The 17,228-nt window shown below is 36.1% G+C and overlaps 1 protein-coding gene across 1 annotated transcript; it reads right to left on the minus strand.

Annotated features, from left to right (window-relative positions):
* Positions 1 to 1,357: 1,357 nt before the first annotated feature.
* On the minus strand, positions 1,358 to 15,660 carry IBSP (integrin binding sialoprotein). Its single transcript, XM_005897798.3, has 7 exons — positions 15,537 to 15,660; positions 13,103 to 13,170; positions 12,958 to 13,008; positions 12,785 to 12,862; positions 8,330 to 8,395; positions 2,939 to 3,109; positions 1,358 to 2,381 (listed from the first exon to the last, which is right to left on the minus strand). Exons 2-7 carry the CDS (start codon positions 13,154 to 13,156, stop codon positions 1,869 to 1,871), a joined length of 933 nt encoding a protein of 310 aa, XP_005897860.2. The 5' UTR covers positions 13,157 to 13,170; positions 15,537 to 15,660; the 3' UTR covers positions 1,358 to 1,868.
* Positions 15,661 to 17,228: the final 1,568 nt, after the last annotated feature.

Genomic DNA, 17,228 nt, shown 5'->3' on the forward strand with positions numbered 1-17,228 from the left:
GTTTTGGAAATATTCTTTAGGGCTCAAGTCATAAAATATAGCTGGTTCTAAGAAATTTGTTCAACAAGTCCTCATCATTAAAGATTTTCTGACCACTCATGGCTTAACATCCATTCCTAATGAATACATACTAATGAATATAGCATTCCTGATGAACATAGGCTAATGGTTAAGAAACAGGTCCTAAAGCTAGGCTACCTATGTCTTAACTTCAGTTTTGCCATAATGATCTGGTGCAAGCTGCTTAACCTCTTTGTTCCTCAGCCCCTTTGTCAATAATATTGGCAATGACAATAAAACCTACCTGATAAAGTTTTGTGAGGATTTACTGAGTTAGCAATAAGTGATATTATGGGAATCATTGGGAAAATTTGAATATGGACTGTGTATTAGAAAATATTAGCATACCTATGTTAAATTTCTTGAGAATGAGAATGATATGGCAGCTATATAGGAGAATTCCTTGTTCTAATACTAAATGCTGAAGTATTTAAGGGTGAAGCATTATGATTCCATGATGTCTACAATCACTCTTTAATGGTTTGGCAAAGTATATATGTATGTATGTGTGTATATGTATATCTCTCTTGGTAAAGGACAGGGAAGCCTGGCATGCTGCAGTCCATGGGGTCGCAAATAGTCGAACAAGACTGAATGACTGAACAACAACAAACATATGTACACATATGAAGATAGGCACACAGAAATAGAGATAAATGTGGCAAAATGTTAACCATTGGTGAATCTAGGTGCTCATGTACTAGTTACCCAACCTTTCTGAAGGCTTGGTTTTTTTCATAATAAAAAGTTAGGAGATGATGGGTTGACATATGTGTAAGAGTTTTCTACCTCATCCCACCCCTATCCTACCTAAAATCAAATCAAATAGGTATGGGGTTGCCAGATATAACACAGGACATTCAATTAAACTTAAATTTCAAATAATAAATCATTCATTTAGTACAAATATGTCCCAAATAGTTCACAAAGGCCAAATATTGCATGACACATCCTCATACTAATGAGTTACTCATTATTTATCTGAGATTCAAATTTAGGTATCCTACATTTGTATGCATAAAATCTGGCAAGTCTAATAAAAGCTGTTTACCTTGATATACATGGCCGACCCTGCCCACAAACATGTCAAAAATCTTAGTCAAGTTCATTTATCCATGAGAAAATGTCTATAGTCTTTCTGAGTTTTAAACCATAGTAGAAATAAACTTTTGTCCTTTAGCTGAATTGTCCTCCCTCTGGTCTCACCTTTTTCCATCCTGAATCTCTCATTTTTCTTCATAATTATAACACATCTGAAGGGTTGCATTTTTATTTGTGATAAAATCCATAGATACAATATACATACAGGTCACATAAAAATACATGACAGTGATAATTAAACCTAATATACAGTGACAGTATATTTAATCACTTTAAATCACACTTTAATCACACACTAAAGATTAAAGAACTGCACATTTATTGTATACAGTGTCACTAATGTTAGTGAATCTAATCTCTTCTAAGAAGCAGCTATTGCACAGAATATGTTTTAGCAGTTAGTGGAAACACATTAAAATTACTATTTATAGGACTACAACCTCAAAATACTCAATCACATACTATCTCATGCATTGGTTTACCACTTGATGAATGGCCCTGATTTACGACCTTTCAATAACATAGTAGGGAAAAGCAATAAGAAGCCCATTACTTGAAGAAGCAATTATAGAAAACCACTTTGGAACAGTAGCACCATTCCACATTATAAAATGCACATTTGTTATGTTGCACCTTCCTGAGTTGAACTTTGAAAACGGTAGCCACACAAAATCCCAGAACGGGTGAATTCATCCCAGTCTGGGCCTTCACTGGTGGCTGTAGTAATCTTGACCATCATAGCTGTCATAGCCACGCCCTTTATAGTAGCTATACTCATCCTCATAGGCTCGATAATTGTCCCCACGAGGATCTCCGTTCTCACTTTCATAGATTTCATACCCATTGTCATACTCATTGGTGCCTGTTTGTTCATACTCCCCAGGGGTGGTGGTTTTCCCAAACGGTGGTGGGGTAGTCCCATAGACCTCCTGGTGTGGGATTGTAGGTTTAAACCCACCATTTGGAGAAGTAGTGGTCTCTCCAGCCACAGTGATTCCTTCTGTATTGGCTTCAGTGACACTTTCTTCTTTGCCCTCTTCCTCTCCATTATCCCCACCACTGCTGCCATGGCCATTGTCTACCTCTGTGCTGTTGCTGCTGGTGCCATTTATGCCTTGCTCATTATCATCCACCTCTGCCTCATTTTCTTCCTCTTCTTCTTCCTCTTCTTCTTCATCACTCTCATCCTCTTTTGTAGCCTTCTTTCCTGTAGCCCCAGCCTATAAGGAAAAGTTTGAAAGAATTCAAATCTAGGTGTGAAAAACATAAAATTTAAGGCCATTGTTTCATCCAACACAAGCTTTCTGTGCTGACATCTTTGTACTACATGTAATTTTGAATTGAAACCAGTTTAACTTACAAAAGAACTGGTGGAGGTTTTAAATTCAGAATTAGAACTTTTGTCATTAGGTGCTGATGGAGAAAAAGCCACTTGATAAATAAGTCTTTTCTGTGGGAGATGCTTTCTATAACTTCGCTACCCGCTTTCTCTGCCTTGGAAACACAATGGTATCTCTCAGCACTTTTTATCCATTGTTAAGATGCTTGGCCTTAGTCTTCTGTGATAATGTTGAAAAGTCAGTGTAAGAACATGGGAAGACATCTTGCCTGGGAAAAGATCTCTCCTTATTTATTTGTAAACAGGGATATTGTACCCGCTCTTACTTTTTCATCAAGTTAATGAAGAGAATATAAAATACTGTATGTATAGTGTCAGGATAACCTCGAACTTCAGTAAAAAAGGAAAGCAGATTGAACATTTTGGAGGAATTATTACCTTCCTGGGAAGCCAGATGGCAGCTAGACCTATGTCTCCAGTTCCAGGTGTAATCTCTCCATAGCCAAGTGTGGTAGTGGAAAGGGTGGTGTTCTCAGCCTCTGATTCTTCGTCTTCGTTTTCGTCAGAATCCTCATTCCCTCCATTGTTTCCTTCTTCATTTGAAGTCTCCTGTTGAAAATGTCCAGAGCAAGAAAAAATTATTTTAGCTGAAAGATAACTCAAGATTTGTTGGAGTCATGAACCATTATTAGGAAAATAACAATGGCTGATGGTTTCCCTCAGCCGTCTGGTCGCCCAGTGTTGACACTTCTGCTTCCTCTTATGCCAGTTGCAGTTCTCACTTCTTGGAATTCAAAGTATTTTCACCCTGTTTACCTCACTATGGTGTGTTTTAGATATTCTGTATTCTACTTAATCAATTCAAAAATATTTATATAATAATTTCAGCACATCTGACTCTATGGTATCATACTATATATAGCTTAGGCTCTTGAAGTCTTATTAATAACTACTATGATTCAAAAGCAGAGACATTGCTTTGCCAACAAAGGTCCGTCTAGTCAAGGCTATGGTTTTTCCTGTGGTCATGTATGGATGTGAGAGTCAGACTGTGAAGAAAGCTGAGTGCTGAAGAATTGATGCTTTTGAACTGTGGTATTAGAGAAGACTCTTGAGAGTCCCTTGAACTGCAAGGAGATCCAACCAGTCCATTCTGAAGGAGATCAGCCCTGGGATTTCTTTGGAAGCAACGATGCTAAAGCTGAAACTCCAGTACTTTGGTCACCTCATGTGAAGAGTTGACTCATTGGAAAAGACTCTGATGCTGGGAGGGATTGGGAGCAGGAAGAGAAGGGGATGACAGAGGATAGATGGCTGGATGGCATCACCGACTCGATGGACGTGAGTTTGAGTAAATTCCAGGAGTTGGTGATGGACAGGGAGGCCTGGCGTGCTGCAATTCACAGGGTCTCAAAGAGTCGGACACGATTGAGCGACTGAACTGAACTGAACTGATGACATAATAGTACATTAATTATTGTATTTGATGACAAATAAGCTGAGAAATTTAGACTTATTTTCTTATTCCCTAGAGTAGCCTTGTAAGGTAAGATTATTACTTACACTCTTTAGAAAAGGAAAGTGAGCTTGGATAAATTAAATAATTAACTAAATTCTTATGGTGAATGATGAAACTGTATCTTTCTAACTAAAAAAAAAATTGAGCCCTTTTATTGTACCATGATGATTTTTGATGAGGAGGAGGATTTATGTGAATTGCTGACACTAAATCTAGGATGTTTTTATTTTAAGGATTTTTTTTTTATATAGAACCCCTTCTCTTCAAACAAGTTAATTGCATGTCTTATGTACTATAAAAAAAAAAGAAGTGAATGTATTTCATTTACTTTCAAGAGTATTTAAAGGAAAAGAAATATATTAAATTCAAACTCCATCTGCTAACTCCAATAAATTCTTACTAATGTATTATGTTATTGTAGGAAGATGTTTTCTAAAAATTACTACTTCTCTATGAATATTTTTATCATCTTCAGTATTTTACTGTTTTGTCTTTACTCCATGTTGTTAGGCAATAAACTGTAGACTGAGTTAATCTCCCAAAGTAATTCATAGCTAGTATTGAAAGTCAGGAATTCATACACAGAGAATTTATTTAGTTTAAATGAGTACTAGAAAAGTGAATTTATTTCAATGCATTTTTAAAGAGATTGTATGTTAGGATAACTTTTAACTAGGCATCTTATATTTTAAGACTTCAAAACAAACAAACAAAAGCCACATTTAGCTTTTCTTATTACTAAAAAAACTATGTCTGTTTCATAGATATGTAAATTTTACTGTTTCAGTGAATGCTTGGGACTACTAGAGTCCACCTTAAAACAGTCTCCAAGCTAACTTTGTCAAATATTCCACAAACATCATACTGTTTATTTACTTTTTCATGTTTATATGCTTTAGTCCAACAGACTAAACCTTTTAGGGGAGAAAGAGGAAAGCTTTTTTGGGTAGGAAAATACACAGATTGGGTCCTTCACACTTGTTTCACAAGTGAAAATCTGAGGTCCAGTGGGACAAATGACTACATGAGGTCAAAGACATGGCAGCTCATTAGCAGCAGGGTCGTGACCACAGACCCAGACTCCCAATTCGTAGGATTCTCTATTTTCTCCTACGACACCCTTTCTTTTTCTGGTACTTATTTAAGGTTGTCCTGCTGCAATGACTTAAAAAGGAAAGTAGGTCAAACTTTTGATGGATGTGTGTGTGTTAGTCGCTCTGTCATGTTCAACTCCTTGCATCCCCATGGACTATAGGCTACCAGGCTCCTCTGTCCATGGAATTCTCCAGGCAAGAATGTTGGAGTAGATAGCCATTCCCTTCTCCAGAGGATCTTCCTGACCCAGGGATCAAACCCAGGTCTCCTGCATTGCAGGTGAATTCTTTGCCATCGGAGCCACCAGGGAAGCCCTGGGCCTCAAATATCTTTTTGAATAGAAAAATTAGCAGTCATTTGTACTTGAGTGTATTATTAACCCACTAGAAAGACTAAAATGACTGAAAGAAACATGTGTGGATGAGAATGTAGAGTTGATGGAATGCTCCTATAGGGATAGTGGGAGTTTATATTAGTATCTCGGCTGTGGGAAGCTATTGGTGACATCTCCTCAGGATGAATATATGCAGACCTTTCAACATACACATTTCATGTCTAGGTAAAGTGGCCTCCAGAAATGAATGCATATGTTCACCAGAAGGAGTACTAGAACATTCACAGCAGCACTCTTTGGTCACAGGCCAAATCTGAAAACTCCTTAACTGCCCATCAACAGGAGGTTAGCACATTGTGATACACAGACGTGATGAAATACTGATATTGAGAACAAATGATTTGCAACTACAGAATCATATGGGTCAGTCTCTGAAGCTAAGAGTGAAAGAGGCTACATGTACAAGAGTATATGCTGCATGATTCCATACATATATGTGTGTATATGAATGAAACACTGAGCCAAAAACAATCTTTCTGATAGGAGTCATCATAGCATTTGCCCTTGGTGGGGGTTGGTTAATGAATGGAATGGAGCACAAGGCATGTGCTGCTTTTTCTATAGGTTCTGAGTAATACTTAAGGTGTTCAATTTCTGAAATTTCAATCATCAACAAACTTATGATAATTGTGTTATGTATATTGAAAGTGAAAGTCGCTCAGTTGTGTCTGACTCTGTGACCCCATGGACTAGTCCATGGAATTCTCCAGGCCAGAATAGTGGAGTGGGTAGCCTTTCCCTTCTCCAGGGGATCTTCTCAACCCAGGGATTGAACCCAAGTCTCCCACATTGCAGTCTGATTCTTTACCAGCTGAGCCACAACAGAAGCCAATGTGTCAATAAAACTTTAAAAGATGAGACTGGATAATTTAGGAGAGGGGAAAAAAAATGTGTAATCATGAAGTAGAAAATATGCCTAAGCACCTGATCCTGGAACTACAATTCCTGGGGACTCTGTATTTAACCTAAATTGCCAGTGAAATTTTAGAGAAGAGATGGGGAAAAAAGAAGTTCTAAATTATCTTCAGGATGGAAGACTACAAGTTTTATTCACACCGTTTTCCATTAACACTTTGGATGAATGGTCTTTGGAGCATTTATTCCTCTGAAGTTCTAAAACCAAACCACCAAATATTGACTTGGCACTAAATACGTATAAGAAACTGAGCTGGGCAGCGTGAAGAGATGCAAAAGAGATTACAACACTGTTCATCCTCAAAGCAGGGGATATAACCTGTGGTCTCAAGTGTCCTGGTTCATGGGGAGTTTGCAGATAAGTTCTGAGAGGACTAGAAATGTTCACAGACTGTTGGGAAAATATTGAGTAGGTGAGATTTCATCAGAGTCCTGAAGGACTCTTAATCTTCCTCCATCCCCAACCACCATTACAACAAATGAAGAACCATTGCCAAAAGGTATGCAATCCAATTGGGAAGTCTAGCTGGTAAGGCAATTTTACAGTCACTGTACAGCAAACAGCTGTAGTTAAATGGATTACCCTAACTTAGTTCTTGTGTAAGATTAGTATGTGGAACTCCAGGCAGTAGGTGGCATTTTTCCTGGTACTGGCTTGACATTCTTGTAAGGTCTTCCTTTAAAAGCTATTGGGTTAAATTATGGTACTGAAAATGTTATTTTATGGTTCAAAAAATTAAACTAATTATTTGTCACTTTTAAAGTTCCCACACCACTTTGTTTTCAGGATAGCAGAATTTATCCATGATCCATTTTGGACTGTCATTGTGCCTTCATAAATAGCACCTAAGAATACCTGAATTTAGAAGGTTCTCAAACCAGTGGATAGCTGTAATTGACTATCCAGGAAAATGTACCTAAATAGTAGTTTGCATGGGCAAGGATATCAGCTGTAAACATGTTAGTACAATTTCCAGGTTATGTAGATGAATTTTAGCCATGAACTACACTAATTTGTAGTACTTTATAGGAAGATATTTCTACATCTTGGCATTTCTGCAAGGACATGAATTTTATTATTAGACAAAAAGACATATGAAATTCCAATTAAAAAGAACAACCCTACTGTGTGAGTCAAGAAGGGCAGATGAGGCACTTCCCTGGTCCAGTGATTAAGAATCTGCCTGCCAATTCAGGGAACACGGGTTCGATCCCTGGTCTGGGAGGATCCCACGTGCCACAGGGCAACTAAGCCCATGGACCACAACTACTGGGCCTGCTCACCGCGACAAGAGAAGCCACCACAATGAGAAACCCGAGCGCTGCAACTGGAGTAGCCCCACTCACAACTAGAGAAAGCCTGCACACAACAACAAAGATCCAGCACAACCATAAATAAATTAACATTAAAAAAAAAGAAAGGCAGATGAATCACAGTAACACTGTAGAGAATCTAAGACTTTCTTATACTACGCACTCATCAAATTGAATTTTTAAAGTTCAGTCCTTATTAACTAGTGCAATACATAAAACAAGTATTGCACTAACTTTAGGATCATTATGTATTTATCTTTTATCATACACTCTGTCCATCTATAAATGTAAATAATGCTTTCTTCCTTTTTTTCAGAATCAACCTTTCTTCCACTTAAAATAGAGATACTTTTGTATTCATGTACCACTTACAGGTAACTTTAACCCCAAATTGTAATAGTGTTTTAAACAGGTCGTTTTAGTTAATTTTAATTTAAATAATATCCCCCTTCTCCAAAATAGAAGACTGGGGGCAATTGGTAAGCTGGAAATGGCTATTTGCTGAGTCTAAGCTACAGGAAACCAGTTTTCTATTTATTTTGTGCTGCCTGGTTTGTTATGGAAAAAAAAAAAGACTGAAGAAATTCCTTACCTCTTCTTCCTCTTCCTCTTCTGAGCTATCACCATTTCCATTTTCTTCAGATGAGTCACTACTGCTCTAAAAAATATGTATACATGAATTCATACACATATGAATATAGGTACATATATATTTATTTACTTAGAACAGTTCTCAGCTACTGTGAGAAAGATATGAGGAGACTAGACATATATGAAATGAGGTTAGAGAAAAACGGGAATTTTACAGTGACCAGGATATGCTTTGAAATACTCCATTTTTAACTTCGAAAGTATTGACAATATATTGAAACATTTTGTATGTAAAAACTAAGCAATGAATGGCAGAATGACTTAGCTCTGAGAGAATGAGAGGATTATCTGGTCCAATTTTTTTATTTTACAGAAAAGGAATCTGAAGCTCACAATGGCTGAATTCTCCAATCCGTTCAAGGCAAATCTTAAGCTATAACATAGGTATCATTGTTTCATTTTCTTTATAAAATATGAATGAAATGATAATTAGACTTATTACAAAATATAAGTTTTTGTGTGCTAAGTCTCTTCAGTCTTGTCTGACTCTGTGCGACCCTATGGACTGTAGCCCGCCAGGTTCCTCTGTCCATGGGATTCTCCAGGCAAGAATACTGGAGCGGGTAGCCACACCGTCCTTCAGGAGCTCTTCCCAACCTGGGTATCTAACCTGTGTCTCCTTTTCTCCTGCACTGCAGGCAGGTTCTTTATCAGTAGCACCACCTGGATGATTTTCTTAAATGATGAGTTCTCCTGGTGAATTTAAATTAGACTTTGACTTGAAATTAAATTTGCATATAATTTTAGTACCTTTTAATCTAATTAAAGCCATTCCTAAATTGAAGTGTGTGTGTGTCTATAAAACTTTATGAGAGAAAAATTCATATGAGAGATATGTTATATAAGAAGAGAAATTAATTTACCTATTTAGGAAATTTATGAGTACTATTTCTCTAGAAAGCTCAATATTGAATGAGAATAAATGAAACCAAGGAGTCTATATAAAAATAAAAGTTAATGAGCTTTGCTATGTTTTTTAAAATATTTATTTTTGTATTTATGTATTTATTTATACATAAATATTTATGTATATTTACAGTTCTTAGTTGTGGCATGTAGGGCCACAATCCCTGACCAGAGATTGAACACAGGCCTCCTGCATTGGGAGTTTAGAGTCTTAGCCACTGGGCCACCAGAGAAGTCCCAACTTTGCTATTTTTTAAAAGGAAATGGTAATCCCAATTGAATTTTCCTTCTTTTTCTGCAACCACTATTTCTCCTTGGTATAAGTAAAAGCCCAACATAAGATTCTATCATTTTCTGCCCTGAAAATTTATCTTTGATTCTGGTGACTTGTGAAGTACGGTGGGTCTTAGAAAACATAGCTATAGAAGAACCTTAGGGTGAGAGATCGGTTGAGGGAATATTTATGTCCCAGTACTGCTCAGGTCTCTGCCTATTGGGCTCATTCTTCAGGTGGCCACACCATATACCAAAGGAAAGGAATGCTTCTCCCCTTGAGCCAGGAATAACCTTGGGTGGAAAAGAGAACAATTAGACTGACTCTTCCACTGCCATGACCTTAATGGCTGTGCCTTCCCTAGCCAGAGGTGAAAAAAGCATAAGGTTCTATTGAAACTATTTCTATTTGTTAGTTAAATTATATATAGAGAGAACAGCTTATTTGTGTACCATATTTTGTCTCAGCAGGAGTGGTTTTTTAAATGTAATTAAGATTTATTCAGTTTTCATACAACAGCAGGATAAAAATTCTATTCAAGTTCCCGTAGACTATAAACCAGGAAACTCTGGAACTTATCCAGGGACATAAAACAAGTTACAAAAATTTCATGGTCTAAAGGTGTTGAAATCATACTCAGTGGGAGTGTTTTAATCATTTTACAAGCTTCCTTACCCCTAGCTTTCATTCTACTTCAACCACATCACTCTTCAATTAGTATCTACGTAAGGACAATTTAAAAACTGCTTGAAATGCCTTGAAGCCTCAGCATTTTTTTTATTTTCCTTTCTTTCAATTAGGCCTTATTACCAAGTTGTTACTAAGTCCTACGGATCCTTCTGGAAGTCTTTCATATACTCCTTCCAACCTCTATCCTTACTGGATTTATTCACTTCCAGAAGACACATTCCAGGTGTTGTACTGATAATCAGAATCATAGCAAGAGAAGAAGTTGGAAATATGGGCAGTTTTTCCACATCAAGTACTGTAATAACTGAGATGAGTCTGATAAAAGAAATATAAGATAAAGTCCTTGCTGTCTAAGAGTTCACACACTAATCAAATGTTTTAATCATAAAAAAAAAGTTTCCTTTTTTTAAGGAATTAAAAATTAAATTAGGGTATTAACCTTATTTACGGAGAAGGCAATGGCACCCCACTCCAGTACTCTTGCCTGGAAAATCCCGTGGGCGGAGGAGCCTGGTAGGCTGCAGTCCATGGGGTCACTAAGAGTCAGACACGACTGAGCAACTTCACTTTCACTTTTCACTTTCATGCACTGGAGAAGGAAATGGCAAGCCACTCCAGTGTTCTTGCCTGGAGAATCTCAGGGATGGGGGAGCCTGGTGGGCTGCCGTCTATGGGGTTGCACAGAGTTGGACACGACTGAAGTGACGTAGCAATAGCAAAAAAACCCTTATTTATACTTCCATTTCTATAGCCAAGCAGATAAACTGCAATAGGTTGACAGCCTGGCAATCAATATATTTCATGCATATTGGTATTTTGGAAATGATTGTATATAAACAAAGATTCCATCTGAATATAACATGAATGTCAAAGCCAACGAAGCTTAATGATTTTGGGGGTGATAATCTGGGTACTAAATACTTAATAGACTTAAGAAAATGAGTAATTAAGAGCTATGGAAGCATATAAATAGACATGCAAGGAGAAACATCTTGGAAATCAAACTTTGTAAAGTGGAACAGTAGATCATCAGTACTAGCTCAGACTGTTAGATTGCAAGATATATTCATTGGATTCTATTTTACTTATTTAATTAATTTAGTTTTTCTTTTTTAAAAAAAATTTTGTTGGAGTATAGTTGATTTACAATGTTGTGTTATGAATTCTATTTTAAAACAACTCTCTTATTTACAAATTCTGCATTGCTTGAGATAGACCTATCTGCATATAGTCTGTAGCAATTTTGAATATTAAAGATCCGCTTAAAAATCTATGAAGTTTGGGTCTATCAATAAGGAAAAATATAACCTTTCCTAATATCTTTTCAGTGTGGACATTTGAATTGGACCGCATGTATATATCTGTAAAATTTTCTAGATAGGAATATCTCTATGTGATATTTTAGAAAAGTTGAGGAAGTGGTCCAAAATTTGAATGTATTATCATTTAGTTTAAGAAAGACAACGAAATTTCAAATGAGCACTGTTATATTTATGGGCAAACCAAAGAATGGAAGGCAATTCTGAAAACCCACAATGCTTGTATCAACCATGCTCATATTTCTGCGGCTACACACATTCCCCATAATTATTATGGTGCTAGAAATACTTTAAAATGATCATTTCCTATCATTGTATGAGTTAGAAATGGGTTAGCTCAACATATGGCAGGATGTTATGCCAAGCCACTGTGCTGAGGCATAGTTTTCGGCGTCCTGACTGCTTTTAGTGTCTCAGAAGTCCTGGGTCAGATGGTGCATAATTGGTGCCCTGAACCCAAACTGTACAGTAATAAAAATAGCACAATGCTGGTTTGTTGTCTATTTAAAATCAGCACCACACCCTCTAGTTTTCAGAACCCTCTTCACAGGTAGTAACCCAGTATAAACAGAAACTCTTATTTTTAGTGGTTAGTTATTTTTTGTTTGTTTACAAATTTTAAGAATGTTTTGTTTTTCTCACAAGTTTTTTAGTTCGCTTCATGAATTTGTCTTTCCTTTGCATTCTTGAGCCATTCTTATTCTAGTGAATTACACAGGTCAAAGGTTAAGAAAATCTTGAGCAAACCACAGATTATCAGGAATTTTGTAATGGTCTTTGTTGTTTATGAATTCATTTCCCTGTAAATTAAAGGACTCTACGTTATTGGATATAAAACAGCTATATGACAGTATTGAATCTACCTAAAATGGCAGTTCGTGGCTGCATCACTGACTTAAATGTCAACAGCTGACAAAATTGTCCACTTTGTCAGTGAATTAGTCAAAACACCTGAACTCGATCTTCCATGGCGTGTGCTTTCATTATATCATTCTAGACTGGGCCCAAATGAGTTTATTCTCTGTGTGTGTATAGCTCTGCTTTATAAGAAACCTTGGGAAGAAACTTTATTATATTAAAAACAGACTGCTTTAGCAAGTGGTCTTTCTGGCTGAATTTCAGTGAGAGTTGAATTTTCAGTGTTTTGAGTTAAATTCAATCCCTTTTCAATTATAAGGAGTGAGAAAAAATTAACTTTTATACTTACTTGAACTGCAAATCGTTTTAGAGCAGGATAAAAGTAGCCATGCTTATAAACATAGTATTGGGGCCTGTACTTAAATACCTGCATGAACACAATAAATGATATATTCATATTTCATGTACAATAAATCTAGAGTAAGTGTAGTCAAACCAAGGAATTATGCTAAAATTAATTACCCCATTTTCTTCAGAATCCTCTAATTTGGCTCTTCGATTCAAATTTTTCATCTGTTTAAAAGAGCAATCAATTATTATATATTCTCTCTTTAATATCAAAAGACAAAAAATGGAAGTAGCTATAGGTTTTTAGTAAAGAACTTACTGAAAGAGCACAGGCCATTCCCAAAATGCTGAGCAAAATTAAAACCGTCTTCATTTCGGTGATTGCTACTGGAATTAATGAAGTGGTAAAGTTAATGAGTAAAACTAAGAATGTACCTTTTCTTCACATACTTCACATACTAGGAGATGTATTTAATTTGTTTTCATTTTTTGTCCAATTAAAGTTTTGACTAACTAAGACCAAATTTCTGCTTTTGTTTTAAAATTTTCCTTCTATGTATGTGGTAGAAGATAGACTTTATCCATCTATTTGAATAATCATGAGTTCCATATTTGGTTTTGACCTATCTCATCTGATTTGTAAATGAATATCCATTGCATCACTGCCAGAGTTTGAATGCTTAGTGTGTTTCACATTGGGGTAAGGAGGCCTTATAATACCATTGACATGGAATACCAACTGGTGTAGTTATGTGACCTGTTTGTATTGTTTATAATTAAAAACTAAGGAAAAATTTGAATACATTTGAATGATTACTTTTATGCCAGTTATCCTACAGGCTCTTTCCAGCATCTATATAGCTTTTAAACTAAAAGTTTGTTTGTACTATGAAGACTAAGAGCATTTTTCCATGGGTATCTTAGAATACTTGAATTTTTATGTGTGTGAAAAATCCATGATATGTGAAATATTATTCTCACAACGTATAGCACCCTAACATCCATATTTAAGGAAGAATCTATGAGAAAAGTTATCCGAGTTCATCTTGGGTATCAGAGGCAAATTTCCTCAAATTACATTGTTCTCCAGTTCCATTTAAGCTTATAATCACTGGTGTGGGAGATTGTTATGGAATGGACGTGGGCCTTTCCAGGGTCAGGGTAATAGTCAAGTCAATTCTATGGAGGAATAGAAGATGCAACTCTCTTGCATAGAAGATCCTACTCAGAATAGGAGTAGTTTGTAAGCAGTCATGGGGTTTCAGCCTTGCAAAGATCTCAGTTCCACATAGATTTCTCACAGGTAAAGGAAAGCAATGGTGAAATCCTATCCTAATTTTATTTTGTTTGATAAAAATCCTAATTTAATAAAAGTTGAACAAACTTTGCTGAAAGCCACCAATACACTTAACTGAGAGAGTTCTCCTCCAGAGTGACAGCTTTGGCAATGCTTAAGAGCAGTATGTAATGGTGATCAGAATTTCCCCATAAATACACTGGGAGAAGTAATATTTAAAATGTATGAAATCCATGTCATATACTATATCTGAAAATAGACTCTGCATTTTATCATCACTGGTCATGATTTATCACATCCTTATTGAGTATCTGAAGCTAAAATGAACATTACACAGGGGAAGGGTTAGAGGCCTGGAAAAGCTGTCTTGGATCCTCTGTCGCCTGTCTTTGTGGTAGAGTGGGTCTTTGATTTTGTTGCTTGTTAACTTGCTCACAGTCCTGTCTACTTTAGTTCTTGATGGCCACATGGGAATAAAGAGGCTTTCCCCTGAAGGGGACTTGTCTGTTTGAGAAGCTTTCATTGCTATTGAGGTTCTCTGAATAATACTTTGAATTTGGCCGTTCTTGATGGAGCCCACCAACAAACAGGAAGATTACTGCTCTGTAGCTGTATGAAAAGAGTTGGAATAATTACAGTATCTTAAAGAGCTAAAAATGTAAATACATAAAACTGTAGAAAGATTTTGGAGTATAAAATTTCTCATAACAAACCTTAAAAACAACTAGATGAAAATATAACAGGAATAATATAAAAAGAACCAAGTGACTCACCTAGGCAGCAATCGGCTGCCTACATAAATCTCATTTTATTTACTTTGTGATTCATCAAGAGCAAAAGACCTCTATAGTGCCCACTACTAACCCGGACAACAATTCCAAAAATTTTAAAGGACTGTTTTGATAATCTAATTGCAAGTTTTTATTGGGAAGAGTATGATAAACTAACAGCATCATTTATTTCCCTAGTACTATGCATTTTTTCATTCGGATTTTAGAGCTATAAGATGTTAACACTTTGAAACCAAATACATATTTTGGAAAATATTGTTTATAACTGAAGTACAGACTAGGGAACTGATGGAGAAATCAACATACATCAAGGCACATTTATAAATGCAAAATGGTATTCCAGTTAGGTTACCTTGAATGCATTAGAATGAGTAAAAACAGTTATCTGTCAGGTACAGAGATAGAAAGTAGAAAGCATAATTTTCTAGTTAATGTATATAATAATAAGAGCTTATTTACAAGCAGAGGTTAATAAACTTAGCTTTTTCAAAAGAATCTAAAACATGAGGTACTAGTTTAATGGTAAACAAGTGTTAGATTACATAGCAATTCTCTACAGTGTGTTAATATCTATATTTAAATAGAATGTTCAAAACCAAGTCCAGAGATGTGAAATGCAGAGTGCCTGATTTATAAGATAATGAAGTTGTTATATTAAACCTTACCTTTTGCAGTGCTGGAGTGAGAAGGCAGGCTCCCAGGAGTGAGTGACACAGATTGAATACTCTCTCTGCTCTCTCACTCACTCATTCACTTGCTCTTGTGGGCTATAAACTCTTTTTTGCCTTCCCACAGCCAATCACTGTCATGGCCAAAGTGATGTCAGAATGTGGATTCTCACCAGAAAACTCCCGAACTTCCACACTTTCTCAACACACAAGCTCAGTTGAATAAACATGAACTGTGGTTCTGTGCCAAGAGGTTTGCATTGTGGAATTTAATTGAAGGTTAAGATGAAGATGAATAGTTTGAATTCTGAATATATATAAAAATATACTAGATTTGAATTAAAATAAATAGCAAGAGATTTAACTCTTTAAAATTTTCATAATTATACAAATTTTCACTATGTTTAAAGGAAGGAAAACTTACTGTAATCAGATACAATCTTACATTATTAGTTTAGTAAAAAAAGAAAAACTAAATAATAAAAGACAGGAGCTAATAAGCAATTAATACTTTAAAATCAATTATATTATTCAAATAGTGACTCATAAATTTGGTATAATTAATTTCCTGAGATATATTGCTGAGTATAAAATTTATACTAAGTTTTTGAGAATCCTGCTACTGAGAAGCAGGTTGCACTTTTTGCTTTGTAAAATAAACTACTTTAGACTATCTACTTATATGGTCTTTTTCCGTTGTGCAAGAAATGTCACCTCAGTGTATTTTCTTGGGCTTCCGTATACCTCTTTTCGGTTCATTTTCACATTTAATTTTTTTCCCATGGTTATAGAAAACAATGATTAGAGCTGGCAAGGGTGAGCTGTTGTTATAGAAATGATTCAGGGAAACCAGACACACAAGAAACTGATTGATAAACTAAAGTACTGAATTTTTTAATTTGCAAAGAGAAACTTAGCTAAATAGCTTGCATATTCTGCTTGTCCAGTCATCAAACCTTCCTCTAACTGTGACGTCTACCTGAGAAACCAAAAATCAATAAATACTAGTTTTAAGCGTATGTGCCAGTCACCCTGTTAGATGCTTTGGATAAATTGTCTTTGGTTTCAGAAAAGTTGTTTAAAAGATATAGACTCATAGTAAAGACAATTGGATAAGCTCTAAAAATTCAACTCAACCCCATCTTAGTTCAACTTGCCAAACTTTAAATTACTAAACTGTCCACTGACCCAGGACAATGGAAAGCAAATGTTCCAGGATGGAGAGCCAAAAACAAGACAGATCCTGTCTTCGTCTTTAAAAATTTTAGAATCCGCCTCCATTGCAGGAGACACAGGTTCAATCCCTGGGTCAGGAAGATCCCCTGGAGGAGGAAATGGCAACCCACTCCAGTATTCTTGCTTGGAAAATCCCATGGACATAGGAGCCTGGTGGGCTACAATCCACGGGGTCACAGAGTCAGACATGACTGAGCAACTGAGCATGCATGCATGTGTAGATGGATCTGGGGCAGAGCAGTCAAAATATAGACAAGGTTTAGAGGTGCTATGAATGTATGGTGTTTTAATTCTAAATGACAAATGAGCAATGGAGCCGGGCTGTGACATCAGAATAGGAATTTACTATCCATAGATAAGATGTTATCAAGAAGGAAGAGAAAAAACATTCTTGGGAATGAGTTTAAAGGATATGGAAGCATACGGAAAACATACCAACAGCATCTAGTATTC

The sequence above is a fragment of the Bos mutus genome, chromosome 6, assembly GCF_027580195.1.
Source record: "Bos mutus isolate GX-2022 chromosome 6, NWIPB_WYAK_1.1, whole genome shotgun sequence".
In the NCBI taxonomy this organism is placed as follows: Eukaryota; Metazoa; Chordata; class Mammalia; order Artiodactyla; family Bovidae; genus Bos; species Bos mutus.

What these genes read in the sequence shown, in the direction of transcription:
- IBSP (XM_005897798.3), bottom strand. Translation starts at nt 13,156, where the DNA reads ATGAAGACGGTTTTAATTTTGCTCAGCATTTTGGGAATGGCCTGTGCT. An exon ending in TAAAACGATTTGCAGTTCAA is followed by an intron (nt 8,396 to 12,784) that starts GTAAGTATAAAA and finishes CATATTTTTTAG; the next exon opens with AGCAGTAGTGACTCATCTGA. An exon ending in CCATCTGGCTTCCCAGGAAG is followed by an intron (nt 2,382 to 2,938) that starts GTAATAATTCCT and finishes TTTTCCTTATAG; the next exon opens with GCTGGGGCTACAGGAAAGAA.